Source organism: Parasteatoda tepidariorum, chromosome 4 (genome assembly GCF_043381705.1).
Source record: "Parasteatoda tepidariorum isolate YZ-2023 chromosome 4, CAS_Ptep_4.0, whole genome shotgun sequence".
NCBI lineage: Eukaryota > Metazoa > Arthropoda > Arachnida > Araneae > Theridiidae > Parasteatoda > Parasteatoda tepidariorum.
Genome location: NC_092207.1, coordinates 17,214,122 through 17,239,108, shown reverse-complemented (window position 1 = coordinate 17,239,108; position 24,987 = coordinate 17,214,122). Strand labels below are relative to the sequence as shown.

At 29.6% G+C, this 24,987-nt stretch overlaps 2 protein-coding genes across 4 annotated transcripts in view; one reads left to right on the top strand and one right to left on the bottom strand.

Moving 5' to 3' along the window:
* Positions 1–24,987, top strand: part of LOC107448148 (G-protein coupled receptor dmsr-1-like) — a 402,323-nt gene that overhangs the window by 184,282 nt on the left and 193,054 nt on the right. The gene's annotated exons all lie outside the window — the stretch shown is intronic.
* Positions 15,546–24,987, bottom strand: part of LOC107448146 (O-acyltransferase like protein) — a 46,602-nt gene continuing 37,160 nt past the window's right edge. Inside the window, exons 13-15 of the mRNA XM_043047784.2 lie at positions 22,158–22,326; positions 18,297–18,439; positions 15,546–15,817 (exon numbers count right to left, since the gene is read on the bottom strand). Coding sequence (XP_042903718.1) covers positions 15,623–15,817; positions 18,297–18,439; positions 22,158–22,326 — 507 coding nt within the window. The 3' untranslated portion in view covers positions 15,546–15,622. The remainder of the gene's footprint in view (positions 15,818–18,296; positions 18,440–22,157; positions 22,327–24,987) is intronic.

Here is a 24,987-nt window from a genome sequence, read left to right as displayed (position 1 = left end):
TTTCTCTTTTGAAATTACATTATGACGCATTCACATACATTATTAATACAAATACATTTTCCATGGCGAGACGATGAGGCAACCACAAGCACTTCCACTGGTTCAAGAGGTCCACGAGGGAAAAATGCACAATATTACCGTTATTACAGAGCACGGAAGCGAGCGGAGCAGGAAAAAGAGTCGTTGAATAGAACTAGTGATCCTTCTACGACTGCTGATTCTTCTACAATTAACGTTGCAGGTTACGAAGTTTAACTTCTTCCGCGCGGAGGGACTCCACGCACTATTTTTTTCTTCTTCGTTTTTTCTTTCGTTATTTTGTAATTAATTCGCGTTATTTTGTAATATTACTTCGGAAATAAATTTTTTTTTTCATTTTTAACAAAAAATTACGAAAATTATTATATTTTCATTGCAATATTTAATTATTCAAACGTTCTGTATTATTTTTATTTTTATTTTTGCTCGCCATATTTCAGCCGCCATTTTGTTTTTTTAGGTATTTTTAGTGTATTTCATAATTTCAGCTATGAATTTAATTTACATGCACATAAAAAACCCTAAATAAAAACCTCCAAATTTTGAATTTTTTTTTATCGAAATACTACTTTTGGCCACGAAACCTATGCTGGCGTGTGTGAATAGTAAAAAAGGAAGAAAATAGTTTTATTTCAAACTTATTCGAGAGTTATCAAGCAAAACTGACCCTTTCTTGCTTATAATGATTCAGTTTTTCTTTGTCACCTGTCCGTGTCACACGGCCAAAACATAAGTGACAGTAAAATTGATTGTAGAAGCAGCCTTCAAATATGAGGCAGCATCGGTATCAAGAGACCCACTTATTTTTCTCGGCAAGTCTTAAAAATTTGCAACCATAATCCCGATTTGTGACAAATTACCCAGAATACTTCTATTCATATGAGTTAAACTGTTCCTAAATGCAGTTGGTTTGTTCGGTAAAGATAGTTGATGATGCCTAAGTGCAAACCGCCTATAACTAGTGGGTTCTGAATCGCTTGGATAGCATCATGATCAAATGAGCAAAGACTTGTAGTTGACGTATCATTTCAATTTCTTGAGCAGATAACCGCTGTTCCCTTAGGGCTATTTAACTTTCTTTTTGAGGTATAAAAGTCAGTTTTTAACGCAATTGGTACAAGTGGTAATTTTTCTCATAAATTCTCACAGAGGATATTATTCGATTTAAAAAAAACATGTAAATATGAAATGTAAATATGATGTGTAAAGACTTGTAGTTGACGTTTCATTTCAATTTCTTGAGGAGATACCGCTGTTCCCTTTGGGCTATTTAACTTTCCTATTGAGGTTTAAAAGTCAGTTTTTAGCGCAATTGGTACTAGTGGAAATTTTTCTCATAAATTCTCACAGAGGATATTATTCGATTTAAGAAAAAAATCAAGTAAATATAAAAAGCCCATGTTGTTTGACCACTTTTGCAGAGTATGAAATTTTGCTTTGAAAAAAAAATTAAAAGCAATGTACTCTATAGTATGTACTCTCTTTTAGTCCCTAATTTTAAAACTTTGTCTAAACTAGTGTTCTGCGATTACAATAGTGATAAAATTTAGTGATTATATGTATTAGTCCTATAGTTACATTACCACTAGTACAATTTTTGCGCAAGATTCTTATTATTTCCCTATATTTTTGAGATCGAGAAACGTGTATATTCCCCTAAAGTCTTCTAATTTTAAAACGTTTGATATTTCATTTCTACAGAAATATTGAACTCGATATGAAACATTCTTTTCTTGCGTGTTTCCCAGGAACTATTGTAGTGTAGAGAAATGAGATTTTTCGGGATACACATTCAGAAGATTTTTTTTGTTGTTGTATGTTTTCTTCGAAAGAATGAATTTCTTTCAGAGTTGGAGTACGAACTTAAGAGATACGAATGTTTTGGAGAAAAAAATGCTATACACTATAGAAAATATTCGTTTCAAAAAATTAATGAAAAAAAAATAGTTATCAATATTCCGATATTTTTAGAAATTTCATTACTGTTAGATGTATTAGTTTTTGTAAAAAAATATATTCTTCAGATAGGCATATCGAATCGATTTTAGGAAAACAAAATCATTTACGGTATAGTTTTAGCAAGCGATATCATTTAATATGTCTCATAACTGTTTATAAGCCATCTCGCGCATTTAAGTAATGTACTATAGCAAACATTTTAACATAGTTAATTTGCATAATTAATGTTTTAATATAAAAAATATCCCTTAGGGCATACATCTTTACGGGATTGTTCCCAAAAATATTGCTTCTGTTCCACTTCAGAATGTTTTTCAAAATCTCGATACGAGATGAGGTATTATTATCTGTGTGCTACTACATAATATATTATAGAATATAAGGCATTTACCACTTACTTCGTTAATGTAACTTCGGCTGTATTGAACAAACTCGATACGCTCTAAAACTCAGATTAAGGGAAGATGATAGATGTGTTCGCTTTCATAAGCTTGATGTGAGTTGAGATATATTATATGTGTATTACTACATAATATATTATAATATATGAGGCCTTTACCACATACTTTGTTTCTTGCTTATATTGAACAAACTGGATACTCTCTAAAATTTAGATTAAGGGAAAATGATGGATGTGTCCGCCATCAAAAATTCTATGAGTCAACCATTGTCTCACATTTTTGGAATCTAGGGTATAAATTTAATTTTGATAACGCCAAACCTCCACCCCACCCTGACGCATCAACCTGCTCTACCACATCTGATTCCCTAGTAAACGACTTTACCACTTCCCCACCACCACTCGATAGCGCCCGAAAATGCATTCTATTCTGATTTACCTCTTTCGTCTTCAGTGGTTTTTTTTAAATTTTGTATTTCACCTCTATCTTATTTTCCATTTGTTCGTTGGCAACATTGCTCTTTCTTTTTCACATCTGTTTTGCTTTCCTTCTTAAAGTTTTGTTTTCCATCTTTAAGCACTCGAAAATTATATATTTTTATGATGGATTCTTTTATTTAGTCAGTTAATAAAGACTTGCACAGCATTAATATTTTTCCCGTTTCTAATACTCGTTCAAATATAAATAGATTTTATAGGGGAAAAAAGACGAATCTGAAGAATGTTTAAAGATTTGGAATTATTAATGCTCATTAAATTAGAGTTACGTAATAAAATTTTTATAAATTTCCTTAGGAAAGCTGTGCATAAAACTCCCTTGATAACTTTTTACTTAATGATCGGATTTTCACGTACTAGGACTTAATTTTAATGGTTCAAGTTGATCATCTTAAATATGATAGACGCTATTTAAAGTTTCGAAATCGGACACAAAAACGTATTTTCTCTGAATATACATACCCTTTTATCGACAGATTAAGAATTTGATCCCCAATGTATGGACGTAACGCGACCTGGGAAATATGGCCCCGAAAGTTTGGTCAGAAGAGCATGTAAAAGTTTGAATATCTTAATGTAAATTTAATTTTTTGCGAACTTCTCCATATTTCTAGAACTTTTTAAGCGAATTCAAAACTTTGTCCACACGATTATAAAGTTCGTTTATCCATACGTAATTAAAAGTAAAAATATCTTCAAACAAATATTTATTATTTTTTTTATTTCATTTAATGAAAGTCGAAAAAAATTAACTGCATGGTATGCAAATGTTTACATCATTTTAAAGAATGTGATTTTAAATGGCAAAATACAAAAATTTGGTCGAAATCAGTCGAATAGCTCTTGAGAAATCGAATTTTAAAGAAATTGTGCATTTAAAATTTGATTTCTCAGATGCAATAGCAACCTACAGCAATAACTACAGACCGATTTCGCTCAAATTTTGCATTTTGCCATGTAAGATTACATTCTTAAAAATGATGTAAATAATTGTATGCTTTACAATTCAAAATTTTTCGACAATTATTAAATGAAATAATAAAAAAAAAAATAATAAATATTCATTAAAAGTTATTTTTTGCACTGAATTATTATATTTGGGTAAAAATTTTTTTTAATTGTGTTGAAAAAATTTTCAATCCCCCCCCAAAAAAATTTGATATATGACGAACAATGACAAAAATAAAATTAGCATTAAGGGGTCCAAACTTAGGATTATTCTCCAGATCAGACTATGAGGACCATATTTCCAAGATTGAGGCTAAAAATTCGAATCCATCATAAAAAAAAATTTATGTTTATTCATAGAAAGTACGTTTTTTGTGTCTAATTTAGTAACTTAAATTATCGGCTACACAAATTAATTAGTTTATTTGAAGCCACTCTCTCGAACTGTTAACATTGAATCGTTGAAAGTGAAAATACTATCATTAGGATCAAAAGTTGTTCAGGGTGGTCCGTTTATTTTCTTGCGCAGTATACATACACGCAGAGTTACTTTGAATATAGTTTAAAAAATATGAAATATCGAAATTATACTTATAGATGTGTTTAATTTGTCTTTTTTAGATAATTTTGTCTATTTCGGCAAATTAATTAGTATATTTGAGGTCACTCTCACTGTTAACATTGAATCATTGAAAGTGAAAATACTATCATTAGGATCAAAAGTTGTTCAGAGTGGTCCGTTTATTTTCTTGCGCAGTATACATACACGCAGAGTCACTTTGAATATAGTTTAAAAAATATGAAATAACGAAATTATACTTATATAGATGTCTTTAGTTTGTCTTTTTTAAATAATTTTGCCTATTTAGGCAATTTTGGTAATTTCCTTTGGGATATTCGATTATGATAATTTTCATTATTTTGGTAATTTTAATTATTAAACGTGCAATTATTGAATAAATCGCAAGCTCTATGTCATCAACCTACACGAAATTAATTATCTCTAAGTTATTATAAGTTATTATTATTTATTAGTCCATTTCAATATTCAATACCTGATTTCAATTTGGTTTATTTTGATTTCAATAATTTTATTTACTCAGCAATTCTTCATTCTAAATATAGATTGGAGCATATAAAATAACGTAAATCTATCTCCAGAAGTAATTTCCCATTTTGATTTGGTAATTTGATTGGTTGATGTCGATTTCTATAATGTTCATTTTTCTGGTGATTTTAATTATCATATCATTAAAAGTGAGTAAATAATCAGCTCCTCATCATTTACATACACACATTTAAAAATACAAAAACATTTATACATACAACTTGGAAAATATGAAATAACTTAAAAATATCCATAGATGCTTATACATTTGCTTCTCAATTATTTATTTAATTCGATAATTTCCATTTCGAAATTCGATATCCGACTTCGATTTGGGATCATTTCGATTTTAATATTTTCGTTATTTTGGGTTTTTGGTTATTAAGTCATATAATTAAATATTGAGTAAATCGCAAGATTTATGTCATATCTAGTAAAATAGATCTTTTAATAGATATTCTTTTAAATATGGTTTGCCAAGAAAATTAATTATTGCGATGTATTTATTTGAGCACTGTGAAAAATGGATCACTTACTTCGTTTTTGACGAAAACGTTTGTTGGTATATGCTCCCAGTAAATATTTCGTCAAAATGACAGTTTATTTCCTCATTTCATTTTCGATCGTCTAGTCTTCATCCGAGTTTCGTCATTTGATTTAACAATCTCCCACAATATACCACGATAAAGTTTCGACATGAGGAAACATTTTCGTCAGATAGTTGCAAATAACGCAATTTTATGACGAAATAACTCTCCAACTTAAAGAAAAACAAACTAATAAATAAAAACTTTTTTCTATATTTCAAAACACCATATATATATCGAGGACGATTTGCAAAAGAGTGAAATGTACCATAGTATGGAATTATACAAAATTAATAAACTATATATTTATAAGATTATTTAGAAATCCATACAGTACATGTTGTATAAGCTTTAAGAGTAAGCTTTCTTTAGTGATTGCTTGGGGGACTTAGATTTAAATTAAGCAAGAAGAAACAGAATGTCTCAGTGGACTTAATAAGTGCAGTCCAGTCTAATTTCAGTTTCACTCCAACTGAGGCTCATGGGAACAGAAGAATAATTCTAGAAAATCTCTCTTTGGACCTTCCAATCTATATTGTCTGCTAAGTCTGACAAAGGAAGCGGAGATTGGATCATTCATTAAGTTCCGATTTAATATTTCTCGGTTCAATTTGGAAGAGGTTGTTTGCGTCTCCAGGAGTTGAATAATCCTCATCTATTTCAAGAATTTTAATTTAAATGTGCTGTATCAGAATAAAGTGTATAAATGTATTGAAATGAGTAAATAATATTTTGCACGGAGTAAAAATTATTGATTTCAAAGAAGTAGTGAGTTGAAAAGCATATTTATGCCATTTATTATTTTTTTCGTACAAAATATAAGAGTTAAATAAAATAAAACCCAATTATGAAATTATGGTATTCTAATTTATAATTTGCAGAAAATTTAGAATTTTTAAATTTTTTTTTACTATTTATGCTTATTTAGAAATAAACTATTAACTAAAAAAATATGAAGCGATTAATGTTTCAAAAAGGTGAGGAGTGGGTTTTGCTTTAATTTTATAAAATGTATGAAACTTTTTAAAATATTCGTGATACTTTTATTTAAATACTTTTATTTTCTATGCTGTTCAGTTTCTATTGCGAAACGTAAGAAAGAATATAAAAATCCATAGAAAAAAAGTTCTTGAAATGTTGCAAATTTATTTCAAGGCTATTTCCATGCATTTCATGATGCAATTAAAATGTATAAATGCAACATGTAACAACTGTCTGACGTGTTTCACACACTATTCTGAATTTTAGGTATGTAGACTTGATATGTTCACTTTAATGTAAACCGAGGAAGACATTTGGCGTTACCTTTGAGAGTTGAATCTACTTATATGCTATAAATAATTGAAATTTAAAGGAATCACTTTTATTCTACAGTAGACAAAATATTAAAAGAAGGCATGATAAATTTTTAAGAAAATCATCGACACCATTTTAAATTTTTTACAAGATATTACAAATATTCAAAATTCTTAGAGTGAAGATCAATTTTTTGGAACCATAAGCTCAAAAACACTGAGATTAAGAGATTTAAAAAAATGAGGTAAAATTTTACTTAAATATTGAACACCGGGAACGAAATTTTAGGTCCCGTTGCGTATTGGGTTAGAATCCTGTTCACTTTATAAATTTATAATTACTTAATTGTTTGTTTGCCTAGTAATTGGAATAGAATTTCATTAAATTAAATACAATTTCAATCAAACAGTAAAAAAATGTAGCATCAGATTATTAAAATAATTTTAATGTTCTGAAACAAAATTTCATTAGTTTGACAAAAGTCTTTATGTATCTAATAATAATGCCGCATTTTAACTGAACTTTTACTTAACAAACTAGTGCAATCTTTCAAAAATTCAATAAATTTTCTCCTTACTGTTCTCAGTTTAACGGTGCAAACTTCAATTCATTCTGAATGCAAACTCCAAATTAAACATTCCAATAACTTTCTTTTGTACAATCTTTTCTTTCTTAAACCTTTTCAAGATCTAACAACTGACGTATCAACGACTTTCATTTGAAACAATTTTTTATCATGAAACATATCTTATAATCACTCAAAACATTTCATAACTATACCTTTAAATATTTCACTCAAACTAATTTCTAAACAATACTCGATCCCAATTTGGAAGATTCAAATGAAATGACTTTTTTGTGACTTCTTATTTCCTTTTACATCAAGATAACTCAACAATAATGCAGTAAGATGTTTCTAAAAAATGTAGCGATAAAGCAACATTTCTATGGAAAATTTCACAGTTTGAGAAGAATGTCTTTAAAAATTTGATCAAAATGACACATCTGATCAAACTAATTGTAAATTTTAGAAAAACGATGGTGTGGCAGAAGTCGAGTTCTTGGCCATAGATGGCGCCTCTGAAAAACAAGAAACGCACACACTGCCTTAAATTTGCTCGGTTTCACCAAGCAGGCTTGCCCGTGTAGCAAGTAGCATTAGAAACAACAACAACAACACTAATATCTGAATGACGAGTGTCAATCGAGTGAACATTAGAAAAAAAAAGTTGAGGTCGCAAACGAAAAGTACTATACAAAAGCAATCTTCTGAAAAGGCGATCACTCACAGTTTCAATAAGCTGTTTCGGCCTCCAAATTGGTGCTAAGCTGTTATTGTTCACATCAAATAAGTGAAAGCAAAATCAGCGTGACGTCAAATTATTAGCAGATTATGGAATATCTAGAGTTTGGGCCGATATCTATAGCATTATTGTTAGAGCTTAATTGTAGAGTAGAATTAATCTTTATTTTAAAGTGTTATTCTTCTTTCCTTAATCATATAATAAAAAAAGGAAAAAGCTACAAATAATGAAAATAATATTATTGTTTTTTATTCGATTCGGTTTAATGCTATTTTTCAATTTTATGCATGATTGCGTATTTTAAATTCATATAGATTTATTTGTTGTTTATAAATTTTTTACCCCTACCATGAACGGGGATTCGGATATGTATAAGAAATGAAGAATGCCTTGAATTATAGATTTACCATAAAATAGACATACTTGAACTTTCGACAGACGTGAGACAAGTTCTTGGAGCTGAAAGTGGTGCTAGTTTCTTTAAAAATCTTACAAAGAGGAGTATTAGTAGTTTCTTCTTTATTTTAGTCCACTTGAGAAACGTGGCTTTTTAAATTTTTCCTTGTTTTCCTCATTCTAGTTCGATGTCTGTTTGTTCAAGTTAGAAATTTCAATTAGAAATAAAATGGGAACAAATTTCGCTTGCACTATTTAGAAAACAATTGCTGCTTACTTTGAATGTGACACAAAGTTCCTGCATAGATTTGAGAGTTTCAACTAAGCAGAGAAATTGTCGAAATTTTGACGGCAAAGGTCATGGAATTAATAAAAATAAATAAATTAATCTAAACAAATTAATATAAATTAGTAAAAATAAAAATATTGAGTCGTTCCTGTGAAAAGCTTCTGTATTAAAAAGTTTAAATGTAAATTTTAAGAATCAATTTCACAAATTAGCATCGCAAAACTTACATCTTAATTCCAGAAAAGTCAATCTATATTAGTTCATTTAAAGCTATAGTTAGATTGTGTCATGCGTGAATATTAATGACTTCATTTGAAAGCTAGTCCACACTAAACTTAATTTCTGGAAAAAGACAACAGGCTTCTTGTTTGAGTTAAGAAGATGTTATCCCCAATCAAAACACTATTAATCTCGTTACAAGTCAATCAACGGCAGCTGAGGGCGAGGCTTTGTTGGGAGGCTTATGCTTGGCTTTTGTAGAACATCAGGAGGGAACGACTGCCCCTCAAAATTCTACTTTGACATGACCAAGAAGCTTATTGCTTAGTCAAACTCTTTTCCAGATAGTTCTTGAAAGCTTGTTCAAGTACTCTTTTGATAGTGGAGAAGAGAATTAAGGGTAACCTGCTGGAGTCAGACTCTATCCCCCCCCCCCCCGTCTCCCATGTTAACATATGGGGAAGTTTGTGGACAGTAGTTCCTTCTTTATAAGATCACTATTATTTTCGAATATTTTTCGTTCCATTTCATTCATTATATCTTCCATTGAACTTAATTAATTGCCATTGAACTTAATTCCATTGAACTAAATTTTAGGCCTTTATTTCTGAAATATTTCCTAAGTTGCTATAATATCTCCTGTTAATTAAGGTTTGAAAGATATTTGACCTGAAAAAAGCCTGAAAAATTAGCATAAGTATCAAAAGAAACATTTAAATGAATAAAACTCAAATTTATTCCGCTACGTTAATGACTTAATAAATAGTGAATTTTTTGTCCATATAATTTATTATAAGTTAACATTAGGGTTTGGGGTACTTATTTGTAATAGGAACCACGAAGCCAAGTTCGCCAACACGTGGGAACAAAGGCTGGATTCTGATTTGCACAGGCTACTGATCTGTCAAAATTGATGTGGCAAAAGTAGTTAGTAATAATAGATTGAATAAAATTTTATCGAATTAGTAGAATTATGATTGGTATGATCGCAGCGAGTTTCCATGGCACAATAATTTTTCACAAATAATGCTGATTCATTCTAATTAATATTTTGATTGCAAAGTTTGTATCTAATTTCGGTTGTTATTCCGAGTAACAGACTACGATAGTTTTTTTCGTTTAATTTCGGTTAATACTTTTGTTTTTGTTTACTTTCGGTTTTTATTCGTGGTAACAGACCATAATATTTTTACAATTGATATATCAAATTTTTTTGTAGTGGGCCTCTCCGTGATGCTTCCTGAGTAACGCCAAATACACTATAGCTAAAGAGCACGATTCCATGCAGAATATGTTTTTATGTTGCACTCTGATCTTCCATGATGTCTCCTTACTTATGCTGTGTGTACTGCCACACAGTCAATGAATGTGTTGTCCGAGCGCTATTACTAGAAATTAAAAAAAATATTTGAAGGAATAAAATATTAAGGTTTACATGGTATCACATAATATTGCCAGTATACGTATTGGCGACAACTCGGATCGAACCCCACTATGTGATCCCTATAACCGATAAGTACCACATGGGGATAGGAAAAGTAGAATTTCATTCCACGACATCCTTAAGTGGACATGAACAATATTTTGAAAATAGAGAGAAAATTTTATACTCTGTTGCAAGTTAAGAAAAAACCATTATTCCTATGAAGAGAACTTGTTTGCATCTAAGTGCACGCCAAATGGATGCCAAGCTCACAGCGCAAACGTATATCAATATCGCTAACTCTTGAAAAGACGTTGAAGAGTCTCAATTTTGCCTGCTTTCTTATCAATAATGATAACAAATTAAGCAACAATATACAATTAACAAGTAATAAAATAATTAAAATATTAAAAATAAATACCTAAATACTTGAAATTAAAATTAGCAACGTCATAATTTATTTTTTTATGTGGACATGAACAATATTTTGAAAGTGGAGAGAAAATTTTATACTCTATTAAGAAAAAACCATTATCCCTATGAAGAGAACAATGTTTGCATCTAAGTGCACGCCAAATGGATGCCAAGCTCCCAGCGCTAACGTGTATCAATATTGCTAACTCTTGAAAAAGACGTTGCAGAGCCCCAATTTTGCTTGCTTTCTTATAAATAATGATAATAAATTAAGCAACAATAAACAAGTAATAAAATAATTAAAATATTAAAAATAAATACCTAAATATTTGAAATTAAAATTATCAACGTCATAATTTATTTTTTTATTAATAGCTATAGCTTAACTGACGTCACTTCACTTACCCGTTCACTAAATATCCATCCATCATCAATCAATTGCAGATGCAACCAATAGGAATACGTTTCGATTGAGATTAAAATAAGAATCGTCTTATAAGAATCGTGTTAACGGAAATTTATTGAATGATAGCTTAACCCTGATCTAGTCCAGCCTCTGACTTGGACATCTATTGAGATTTTTGAGAATATATTTACTATTAAAAAATTTACGTTTTCTCATGGTGGAAAAAAAGCTAATGTTCCTCTTCGTAAACATTTAAATTAATTTTAACATCGGCAATTAAGAAATAACTACATTTTTATAAAACGTAGACAGGTGTGTAAATATTTTACTAATGATGCATTTTTTTACGAATAGAACAGTACGTATCAAAACAAAGGACAATATTTATCTTCCATTAAAAAATAATTTAACAAATTTAACTATGTAATAAAACTCCGCTGCATTCAGAACAGTTTTTGAAATAAATAAATGTGATGCTTACAAAATTCCCTGAAAGTATCACGGCGTTAAAATAATTAATTGGTAATTCGTGACAGAAATGCCTCTTAAAAATATTTGAACAAAGAAAAAATAGTTTTCCTCTTTTTTTCTTTTTTAACTGTGTATGTAGAATTTGGTACAAAATATTTGATCTTGTATTCGCGATCACATTCTTTGTTCAAGAATATTTTAATCAGAAAATTCCAGAAAATCCGAAAATATCTTGTTTCGTATAATACCTTTTACTCAGAGGGGTATGTTAGCTTGTAGATTAGTTGGGATTATTTTGAAGAATAGAACTCGAAAACTTTTGTTTTACTGCCAGCTTTTGTTGTGCTTTAAAATTAAGTGCAGAGATTTCTTTTTTTTTTTTTAATTGTTAAACACTGTGTGAATGCTAATGTTTACAAATAAAATATATCTCTCAGTATAGTCTGAACACGTTTCAACACTCTGCGGAAATTTCTTGTTTATAAGACAGCTGATGAATTTTTAAAGATTATTTTTCTTCTAAGTATTTTTAAAGCTAGACTTGTATCATAATATTAGAACGATACCATATGATAAAGTTAGTAAATGCATTTCTTTTCAGCCCTTCTTGTTTATTATTTTTTATGAAATTGTGAGGTATCCATTAATAATAACTTTTGGTCACCTGAGTGTTTTTTTGTACTTAAATTTGGTATTTATTTTGGTACTTGTTTTTTTTCATACTTATTAAGTACCATAAATCCAAGCTTACCAACATGGAGGAGCAACGATTCTACCGACACTGCATAGGGGTGTATAAAATACGATAGTATCCTCATCATTATTGATAATAATACAAAACGAATATGAAAATATCATAATCATAACTGATAAATATAATTTTCGAATATGATGATATCACGATCATTATTAATAATAATACAAATCCAGTATGAAAAGATAACGATCATAATTGATAATTATAATTTTCGAATATCATAATATCATTATTATATCATATCAAAAAAGTACTAACGTGAATACAGATAACGANAATATATCTCAAAGTATAGTCTGAACACGTTTCAACACTATGAGGAAATTTCTTGTTTATAAGACAGCTGATGAATTTTTAAAGATTATTTTTCTTCTAAGTATTTTTAAAGCTAGCATTGTATAATTATATTAAAACGTTACCATATGATAAAGTTAGTAAATGCATTTCTTTTCAGCCCTTCTTGTTAATCTTTTTTTTTTATGTGCGGTATCAATTAATGGTAACTTTTGGTCACCTGAGTGTTTTTTTGTACTTAAATTTGGTATTTATTATGGTACTTGTTTTTTTTTCATACTTATTAAGGACAAGACCACAGCTTAATTATAAACTACGGCAGGTCAGCAGAGATTTATGGCAAGAAAGGTGGGACAGTTCATCAAATGGGAGATATACCAACAAGTTTTTTCCAAAAGTCAGCGATAAACTTTTAAATTGTGACTTTTACATAAACCAATATACCGCCCACGAGATTTTTTCAGAAATCATCTAGCTGCAAATACTGCGGCAAAAGCCAAACGGTTCAACATCTAATTGCAGAATGTCCTAAATTCTCGACACTCCGGGGGAATCATATTAACATCAGGAAACCAATCGAAAAGTGGTGCAGAACAAAACAACAGCAACAAATTATTAGAGAAATTATTAAAAGCACACTAGAAGATAATGCTTTTATCAATATAACATTACAATGGACAATCCGATGGACCCTATACACTTTGGTTGACTTGATGTCTCCCCTCAATACCTGAACTGCCAATCCACTTCTATTTTAACCCGTCATTCCCCTTTTATATTTTTCAAACTTGAGCATCCTGGGGGACTCCGTTGGTCTTCTGTTCTATCACCTCAACACTAATTTTAATTCATCTTGATGTTTTCACTCACTTGCATATTCGCTTTTAGCGTTTTTATCAACAAAAATAGACGGGAAAGGAAAAAAGAAGAAAGTTTTTTATTTTTTTATTGTATTCATATTTTTAATTGTCTTGTTTTATTTTAGATGTTTAGATCTTGTAACTACTAATTATGTATTGTAACACATACTGTATTCTCTGTAACTTTGTTGGGGTCTTCAATACTATTGTAATTTGGCTCAGTATAAGGGTGGGCCGTCGGCTTTAAGAACTATATGGCGGCCCTCCCAGCTGTTGGCATATGACTCTTGTATTTTATGCACTTTTTGCTTTTTATGTTCTTTTCTGTTTTTACTTGGTTTTAATAAACATTTACCCGTATGCCCTGAATTGGGGCTGGTCGGGGTAAATATTTTCATACTTATTAAGGACCATAAATCCAAGCTAGTCTAGGAGCAACGATTCTAATCACCCCCAGCTACCGACACTGCATAGGGGTGTATAAAATACGATAGTATCCTCATCATTATTGATAATGATGCAAATCGAATATGAAAATATCATGATCATTACTGATAATTATTATTTTCGAATATGATAATATCACGATCATTATTAATAATAATACAAATCCAATAAGGAAATATAATGATCATAATTGATGATTATAATTTTCGAAAATGATAATATCATTATTATATCATATCAAAAAAGTACTAACGTGAATGCAGATAACGATTGAAATTGAATATCGAATACGATATTATTGTGCGTGGTGAAGAATTTTATTTGGGTATTGAAAATATAGACTAATATAAAAGCACTGTTAAGTATTGGTATTATTTGCTATTGAAATTTAGCACTTATCGGTGATAGGGACTCAATGTTCGTGTTGGCGAACATATGTAAAAACAGTCGCCAATAGTATATGGCCCCCATAACCAATAAGTATCTACCCACTTTTTAAAGATATGTCTGACGATACATAATAACCGTCTTTTTATTCATACATATTGTTTCCTACGTGAATTTTTTTCAAATTACAATGAAGAGATTTCACTATTTTACAAAATAGTTTTTTTTTTCAAATTTTTTTTTTATTTAGTAGATTAAACTTTATTTTCAATGGTAAATAAAATTTAATCAAAAAAGGTTTCTGTCCCCAAATTCACTACCCTTTGAGCTGTGGTGACGTTGGAACTCGGTCCTTTAGGCACAGTAGAAAACACAATAATCACAGAAGACCAAACGATTATAAAGCATGCGTCGTACCCTTAAACTTACATTGTATGTGTAGAGTAGGTAATACGGGTCAATATCTCCAAGCTTAAAATATATATATATATATCAGTGTAAGAAAAAATATTAGGTAATAGGCCATACTTACTGGGTAGTAAATCACTATTACTGACAATGCATGGTGATTAATAATTATAATTGTCTTCTCTTTTTCAAGGAAACAAATATGAAATAATTAGTTGAACCCAAAATCTATTTTCACTAAATTCTGAAAAATCAGAGATTTTGAAAAAAAGAAGACAATTATTATTATTAATCACCATGCATTGTCAGTAATATATATATATATANATATATATATATATATATATACAGCTTATTAACATGCACTGATATGCAAATTGAAAAATCCTATTTATGCTACAAATATTTCTCTTGAGAGAATTCGTCTTTTGCAATTAAAGTAAACCTAAATTAGAATAAAGCATAATAATGTTGATAATATTTCAACGCGTTAATTTTCGTTAAAACCGCTTTCATGCCCTTTTCGTTTAAATTTTCAAACGAAACAAAAATGATTTATAATATGTGAGCTTGTTCAGAAATTTCAATTACGCGTCTACTATCGTCAGCTGAGGTTCGTGAGGTGCAATAATAACTCAAGAGATTTTTAGTTTTATATGAAAATATCAACAATTCCTATTCCTTTCGATATTTCATTCATTTCATTCACTTCTTATGAATCTTTCTTTTCATCCATTTTAGAATTTTCGATGTTCGCTTCTGAATGTTCTGTTCCAGCTTTTAGTTTCTCCTTTTCATTGCGATCCATGTATATTTCACACAATCTTGCAATTGGTAGTTCAACGATCACGTGTATGAACATTCCCAGAATAAATGAGATAAAAGTGTGAGAAGTCGATTCAATAGTCTGTAAAAAAAGAGTAAAAAAAAATCACAGATAAGGATAACATAATTTATTTATTACAGCTAAGTAACTTAATTTTAGTGTTCAATTCTGAACAGCAATACAACTGGAGTTTTCTTAAGTTACAGCTGTAATGCGTAAATTTGAAAATTATGTAGCTCTAGTTTATAATGAAATTATTCTTTTCATCCAAACTACAGCTTCCTGTCCACAGCGGCTGGAGTTCAACCTTCGACTTCGTTAAGACCACCGAGTACATACGATATATGTGCTTGGAATATCTGTGGAATCTTGGAAGTGCTCTGGTCAATCGCTTCAGGCGGCTTAACGAATAAGTATTGCCGCTATCTATTTGTGGGCTTTTGAGCTAAGACTTACTTTTACCCTTGCGATGCTTCCTTGTCGAACAAAAGGCTCACCTTCGTGAGTTAATTCGCAACTGGTCGACAACTGCTGAGCTTAGCTTGTCCAAGTGTTATACATAACAACAACAGAAATAAAGTGAGACTCAATCACAATGAAATCCGCCTTTTTCGCTAAATTACAGCTTTTTCACTTGAAATAAAAATTTCATAGCACTAAATTACTGTAAAACCATTGGCTTTCGTCAACTTACATCAATTCTACTTCAGTATTTAAATAGATATATATTTTTATATTTCTAGATGTATAATTATAGGTAATAATTATATAATTATAGATAATAATTATATAATTATAGATAATAATTATATAATTATAGATAATTTTATATAATTATAGATACTAATTACATAATTATAGATAATAACTATTTAATTATAATAATAATAGATATGGAATATATTATATATAATAAATATTTCTAATTTAGTATTTAAATAGAAAATCTCAATAAAGCTGCTTTTTTTTCACCATTATAACAGTTTTACCATAAATGGGAATCATCTTTCTAACTTAGTGAAGCAAAAACAAACTAAGTAAGCTAGATTCTGTTGCATATTAATTTCTGAAACTTTTTTTTTGACCCGAATTTTCTAAATTAATTGGATGTAAAATATACAAACGTCATCACAATTTACCACGAAATTCTTCAAATGTTTGAATGGCTGTTTCGATACTCATCTGTAAATTTCCGCTTCTTTGCACTATTATGAAAATTTGAATTTCATGCCACCAGAACAATGAATGATATCTAGTGTTGCGTTTTAGTTACAGTTTTGTTATCATACATTTGTTTTTTTCATTTTATTTTACTAATTGTCATTCTGATGCATGCGTTGAATTCAAAATAACATGAAAGGTAAAAAAATGAATTTCAAAAATATTAGTTTATTTAATTTTTCTATTTTTCAATTTTTTGTCATCATTATTTTACAATTAATAGTTTTGCCACAGATTTAAGAGAATCCATGACGTGTTTAAGCGCAGAAGAAGGTTTTTGTTTATAAAACTTAAAACTTACAGAATGTTCGTTTTCGTACCTTTGTCTGTATTTTATTCTAAGGAAAACTGAGCATGCCCTTTCATGCCTTTGTTCATGTGAATATAAAAAATAAGATTTAAAAATAAAACGAGTGGTGCAATTATAAGATATAGTCAAGGAAAAAATCGAGATTATTCAATTTTTTGTTTAAAATAATTTATAAATCTATTTAAGCACTTTCATCAAATGATTAAAGAGAAGCATTTAAAAACCGAGCTAACATTGTTTCTCTTTAAACTGAAGAAATTTTCATTTTTTAAAATCAAAAATATGCGTGATTTTTTACTGAAACAACAAACTTTTGTAAAAAGTTTCAATTACATGATTTGTCCGAAAAGTAAAGCCCTTGAGCTGATTTAAGAAATATATTATATTGATCAGATCGGTGCAACATGTTGAAAATCCTTGAATAGGTTCTTTCTGCTTCCATAAATTGTTACTAGTAAAATTTCCAGGCATCGATGGCGTCACAGTAGGGCCGGTTACTTAACGTTCTTTGGTGCGTCGGTGTAAGCCCTAGCCCAAATATTTCAGTCCCATATTTTTGTCGGTGGTCATCTTTGGTGCCTATCACTGAAAGCCGTACTGCTGCTCTCTTTATGGCCTTTTGAAAATACTTATAGACTGCCTATGTAAAGAACTCCCTTCGCCATTCGTCTGAATCAGTGGCGGTGACTATGGTTACGAGGTGTAACTATTTTAAGTAGGTGTGCGGGGTCAATATTTAAGTCGAGGTTTGGCTCGGGTTTAGAATAAAAAGGGAATCAAGGTAGATTAAATTTCTCCTTTTTGAAATGCGCAATTTCTTATTTTCAAAGCAACCATCGGTTTTAGACTTTGTGTCAAAGGGAGTTCTTTCTGTAGTCTAACTGTAGTGCGATCGATAGACTTTGCATTCTTATAAATAGATATCACCAAAAGCCGATAATGGAAAAATTTCACTAAAATTTTAATGGCTAATCAAAAATACTCATTTGAATAAACAAATTAAATAAAATTTTATTTTGTCTGACTTACCAAAACGAGTTTTCCTATGTAAATTCTTTCTTTCAAAGCAGCTTCCCTGATTATTATGAGGAGAATGTGTATCATGTAAGCATTGTAGCATACTTTGGTGAAGGGAGATAGTGCACCTGATGACAAGATTCGTCCTACAACACCTGTTCAAAGAATCATACATAAAAATTTTATCAGCAATGAATATTTCCATAAAAATTGTGCGCAGGGCGTCTGTGTCTTCCAAAGTGTTTATGTAATGATTTTTTATTGTACTAGATGGCGCTCTTATAAAATGCAAAGTAGACTTAGTAATGTAACAGTTAGTTACATTATTAAAGATCCGTCCTACAACACCTGTTCAAAGAATCAGACGTAATATTTTATCAATAATGAATATTTCCATAAAAAATGAGCTCAAGGCGTTCAGTGACTTCCAAACTGTTTGTGTATGATTTGTTCTAGCACTAGATGGCGTTCTTTTAAAATGCAAAGTAGAATCAATAATGTAACTGTTAGTTACATTATTGAACCCGCTTTTCTTTAGCTGTTGGAATGAAGTACGTAATAAAGATATTGTTTTGTCAAACATACATAGTCTATATCAGGTCAATTTTCAGTTTAATGTACATACATTAGGGTGACTATAAGCCAGAAAAATATGTGAGAATAAGTTAAAGCTGGGGAATTTTATCAATTTGAAGGAAAACAATTAGAAGAACGTGAGGAGATGTAATTAATATGCATTAAAAATCACGGGACTTATTTGACTTCGAGGTATTGAAATATCCAATATTTTTTTTAATTTCAATCGAATTGGTACAGAATCTAAAAAAAGTTTTCTGATGTTAGATTTTGATTTATTTCAAATAGTAATGTGACATCAAAGGCAGATATGTCAATAAATAGTTGTCCAATTCAAAATTTTCTGCTCTATAAATAAAATTATATTCTTAACGTTTAAAAAATTTTAAGTGTTAAAAATGTTATCAATTTTTTTAAAAAAAAGTACAAATTTATTATTTATTCGAGCATATAGTAATTTTATAACTTGGAATAAAAACTTTTTGTTTTTAATAGAAAGAAATTAGTGTTTCGTTCTAAACATTCTAACAACAAATTATTCTAACGGTTACTATAAATTACTCTTGCAGTTAAGTTTGACCTGAGGGAATTAAAAGGAGCGTAAAATAAAATAAAATAAAATGCGTATGCCATCTATTTCTCTTTACTACTCATCAACCTGAATTTTTTCACTCAATATATAATTTTTTTAAACTTAATATAATATTTTTTCTCAAATAACTTTTCTTGATTGCTTATCTACAGTGAAAATGCTTGATGAGGTATTTTACTTAAATGAATAAGATAGAGCTGAAAAGCTAAAAGTCAGGTACAAAAACTCTGAGAAATGAAATGAAATAAGTCTGGAAAAATTCGTTATTTTAGTGTTTTCGACTACCCTGATGTTAAGATAAACACAGGTAATTTTAACACCCTGAATAACTTACAATTTAATTATCTGTTTTTATTTTTCAACCAACCAAAGCTTTAAAAAAACAATCTTATAAAAATAGTCTGACACTTGTGAAAAATTAATAATTGGAAAATGGTTGAGGTTAAAATAAAGCGAAATTTAGGTGACGTAGGTAAAATTTTTTCGCTCAGATTTCGTCACTCTTTAAAAAATTCTGACAGATGGCGCTGAAGGTAGTTAAATTATAAATTAAAGAAAAATAATGCACAATCACACCATAATATTTCGAAATTTTTTAATAATTGAAAATCAAGTTACAATATTTTCAAAATGTCCATCATCAACCCTAATCACATGTCGTTACCTGGTGACGAAACTAGCATACGCAGAGGAAGAAATAATAGAACTTGCAAAATTATCTATCTAAAATTTTTCGAATTAGAATAGTAAGATCTTGTACAAAAAGAAAATCACTACCTACCATAATTTTTATTTTTAGAATTTTATATAATAGTCTGTCCGAATTCAGACTTACATTTTTCTTTCAATTGCAAATAAGTTTTAGTTTATAACGGGCAATGAATAGCCGACACAATTTTGGTCTTTTTTGTTCAACTGCGTATCCTCGTAATTTATAAAACCAACCCAGAAGACAAGGAGGATCCTGGAACTCCTGGGTTAAGCATTGAGACAAGCAAGCCTTCGAGTAGGCCTGTTTGATGGAGCCAACCCACATTTGTTTAAAATTGAGAAGAAAACCAAGTTAACGTCCTGTGGTCAGTCCAAGGACATGGAGTTTCATGATCCGTCTACCACTGAGGGTATTTTACATTAAAGCTGTGGACGATTCGAGTCGGGAACAGAATTCGTATCGACTAGTACCATAAGAGTTCGAACATGAGTCACCACATTTGGTGGCAAGCGCTCTACATACCTTGAGCCAACGTGGCTTCAATTGTCAGTATAATTTTTAAAAAATGTGCTTAAAAATATCTGTTAGTTTTAAAAAGGGTGCAATAATTTTATACCTACTGCTTCCTGTACAGAATTTGTCGAAAATGAATGAGTGATAAAAAATAGCATTAATTCATTAACTCATTAGATGTAGGGTGGGTAATTATTTTAAATACTGATGTATATTAATGTGAAAAGAAAAGGAAATAAAACTATTTAATGAGTATGGCAAAAAACGACCCTTAACCTTTCATCCTACTTCAATCAAGCTGTGAAATGTTGCATGAAAAAGAAGCACCGCTTTTTGTCTTTAATCTAATATATTTAATTCTCTTACGTGGCTCCCAAATTTTGGCTGTATTTCTTTTCCGCCTGTGGCAACGTTTGCTCTGTTTTGCTTACGTTACTATATCTCTTACATGGCGAATCGACCAATGATTGCCGCTAAAAATGTCTCATGCCAAATCTAGCTGAGGTGACTCAACATATAGCGCTTTTAAGAACGGAAACTGAAATAACCAGAGAGCATCAGCTGCGGCAATCTCATACTATTAAGCTAGGCAGAAGTGAGTAGTCTTTGTCGATAGATCTCTATTTTAGTATTTTGTCGAAAGCGCTTTTTTTTCACGAATTTATATATTACGAATTCATTTGACGATTTTTGATTTATATCACGAATTATACTATTTCTAATAGGTTTAACGATTCTAATAGGTTTAACGCACATTTCTAATAGGTTTAACGAATTACATGTTATTTATTTGAATTCAAATTTATTTTAATGACTTAGTATTTACTAAAAAGATGTATTTTTTTTTTTAAATAAAGTTTTTATATGGATTTAAATGATTGTTTTGAATTCTTAGAATTTTGTGCATTTGCANTGGGTTAAGCATTGAGACAAGCAAGCCTTCGAGTAGGCCTGTTTGATGGAGCCAACCCACATTTGTTTAAAATTGAGAAGAAAACTAAGTTAACGTCCTAGTTTTGAGTAATACTCAAAATAAAAAGAAATGTAACATGAGCAGGGACGATGGTAAATAAATATTATAGATAAATAGCACTTAACAAAGGACAAAGAAATATTTTATAGGTGAAAAATTATGAATTTTACCCTGATGACAAATGACAACGAACGAAATCTGAATCTTCTTAGACAGTCGAAAAACTATAGTATGTGACAACGATGAGACAAGATTTTAGACAATTTTCTGTTTATATTACGCAAAGATATTTATATTTCTTAAAAATTTAGCATCGTAAAAAATATTTTAATTAAACTGAATCGAAATACATATGTCTTAATCTTTGATTAGAAAAAAAAATAAACCTGATAAAATTAGCTAAAATCTAAATTAAACCCGAACATAATTTTTTCACTAAAAGCATCATAAATACTACCTGAGTAAGTTTCTATTTTTCATAATTTTAAAAAGTGAGAAAATTCTTACCCTCTGCAACGCTTGCGTACATTATCCAAAAGAAAGCGATGCACAATAAAAATGTTCTTTTTGCAAGATCGAATGGTGATTGCTCTATACTTAGCTTGGAGAAATTTCCATCACTCAAGACATTCACACATATAACTATGCTTAGAATCCATCCAACCACATGAAGCACCTTAAAAAATATCTTGTTAAGATTTTTCTTTCATTTATTTTAATGTCGTTATAATATTAACGAATTCCGAAAAAGAAAGAAGAGCAAAATGAAGGTGACAGAAATACTGCGCTTTACTGAGAATTTATAACTAGATTTATTCTGATTAAAATTACAAAGTTCATCAACAGATGGCACTTCTGAGTATAAGACCTATTAAATATTGTATTATGCTGCATGTCAGACCATTTATCGGGAAAAAATTGCCCTCTGTGTCTTCAGATTGCACCACACAATTTCCGGTAATGACAGCTTTTAGTTTTCCTTTGTTAGATTCGCCATCTGTTGAAAATACTTGTTACTAATAATGAAACTTAGTGAGATTAAACTAACTGGTTTCCTAAGCATTACGCAAACCGTACGTTTCTTTAATAGATTGTAAGTTCATTGATTTTTTAAATACTTAGTCACCCCATATCAGTACATTGATAGTGTCATATATGCCATTTTTAAAACGCATTTAACTACATTGGTTCATATTGTGTTGAAAGCTTCGTTTATTTGAGGAAACAAAACAATTAAAGAAAGTCTCGCATTTAATGAGACATATTATTAGAGAGATTTCGCAGTTTTAACGTATCATTCCGCTCGCTCAAGCACGTTACGTTTTGAAGTAGCTGCGCATGCACACCTAAATTAATTTTCCAAAATCGGAAGGTTAGAATCAAAATCGCTTTGCATACATAGTTTATACATTTTTAATACTATGTATGCAGATATGTAATGTGTTTGTTATGCATAAATTGTAGGTTTGCTTCGAATTATATTCACTCAGTTTTTTTTTAAATATTTTTTGTTACGAAATGGGTATACAAAACTTTTGTAAAAAATAGGAGCAAAATTTAATTTTAATTTTGGTTACATATATAGTAGAAAACGTTACTTAATTATTTGTATACGAAATTATTTCCTCCTACGATTTTGTCTCATAAAATTTTGTTAAGCAATAAGTTGACAGATTTTCTGAATTTGAAAATCAATATAAATATTTAAATACAAACAAATATCATTTTAAAAGATTCTTTTTTATAAGGGTTTTACTAATAAAAATTATTAAACTAATAAAATTATTTTACTAATAAGGGTTTTACTAATAAAATTTATAGCTTAACAAAAACATTCTTGTGAGAAAACAGCTTTAAAAGAAAAAAACAGACACAAAATTTAGCTTTATTAACCATATTTTCTCGACAAAATTAATATATTTTTTATGAAATAATATACTCCTGCTACTTTTTAATGCAATAAGTTACCCTATAATTTTTTCTTAGTAGGAAAAATAATGTGAAGTTTCAGAATTTTATTCCCAGATTAATTTTAAACCAAATTTCAGTTATTTCTATTTTCTTGAAAAACAAATAAAAGAGATCCTCATAATGATGATATAAAACTTTAAAAAAAAAAGAAAGAATTCTTTCAAATCAAAATTGATAGCTTAACCAGCTGCTTCCCAAGAGGATGCTTCTAGTTAAGTTATTTCATTAACTTCCCTGGATGAGCAATTGCTTAAATAAACATTAAAATATTCACCACAGGAAAATTTTCGTAACAGAAATATAACGTTATAATTTGCGAGTAATAACTATCTAATATTAGAATAATTAGTCGAGCTTGTTGGATGATTAAAATAATATCTTAATATTTTCATTACATAAGTGTTGGTCGTCGTATTATATTAGTTTTTCAGATAAGCAATGCATTGGGATTAATGCATTTTTATCAGACGCATTTATCTATGTCTTATAATTTCTTGCGAAATCATTTATTTACTGAAAAAGCATTAGTTGAATTTCAAGGTAAAAAAATAAATCAAACGACAGAACATAATTATAGAAATGAATTAATTTTTTCAATTAGGTTGAATATGATTATTTTTAAAATAAATATTTTCAAATCAGGATTTTGTGATATTTATGTGGGCGTAGGAGAAGGGTTAAAACTGATTTGAAAGAAAAATCTTTGGTAATTTGGTAATTTATTTTGGTAAGCATGAAATCACTTTAAATCTATGCACAATTTGCTAATTACGTGAGTTTTAAGTTTCTGAAAAATCATTCTAGCATTAAAGTTATATGGTATGCCGTAAATTTTATTCACAGAAATTTTTTTTATTTTAATTTAAAAATGTTTCCGATAGAGGACACTGAAAGTCAGTTGAAATATTCTTCAGCTGCGTAACTTATTTTATTCTCCAATTACGTTAAAGCATTTCAATAACATTGTAGTTTAATTCTAATTTAATTCTAATTTATAAAATATTTCAAAACATTTTGGTGTTTTTTTCATGTATTTTTCTTCGTTATCCAGATTTTTCTATCTCCATTGCCATCTGTAGGCAAATTTTTGAGTTATATCCAAATAATGGAGGAACTAAATTTATAACCTGCAACACAAATTGTCTTTTGTTTTTTTTAACCGAAGTCGTCTTCCAAGATTGAATGTAGGAGGAAATAATTTACTTTTCATTGATCTTAAATATGAGCTAAGACCAAATCAGTTGGCCCCCTTTTCAGAATACTCCACTATGTGTAAATGGTGCTCCATACTGAATGCCTTTAATATATACTTTTCGAAACTTAAACGAAAATTGCAACCATTTGAGGCAATATTTAGGCAAAGAAA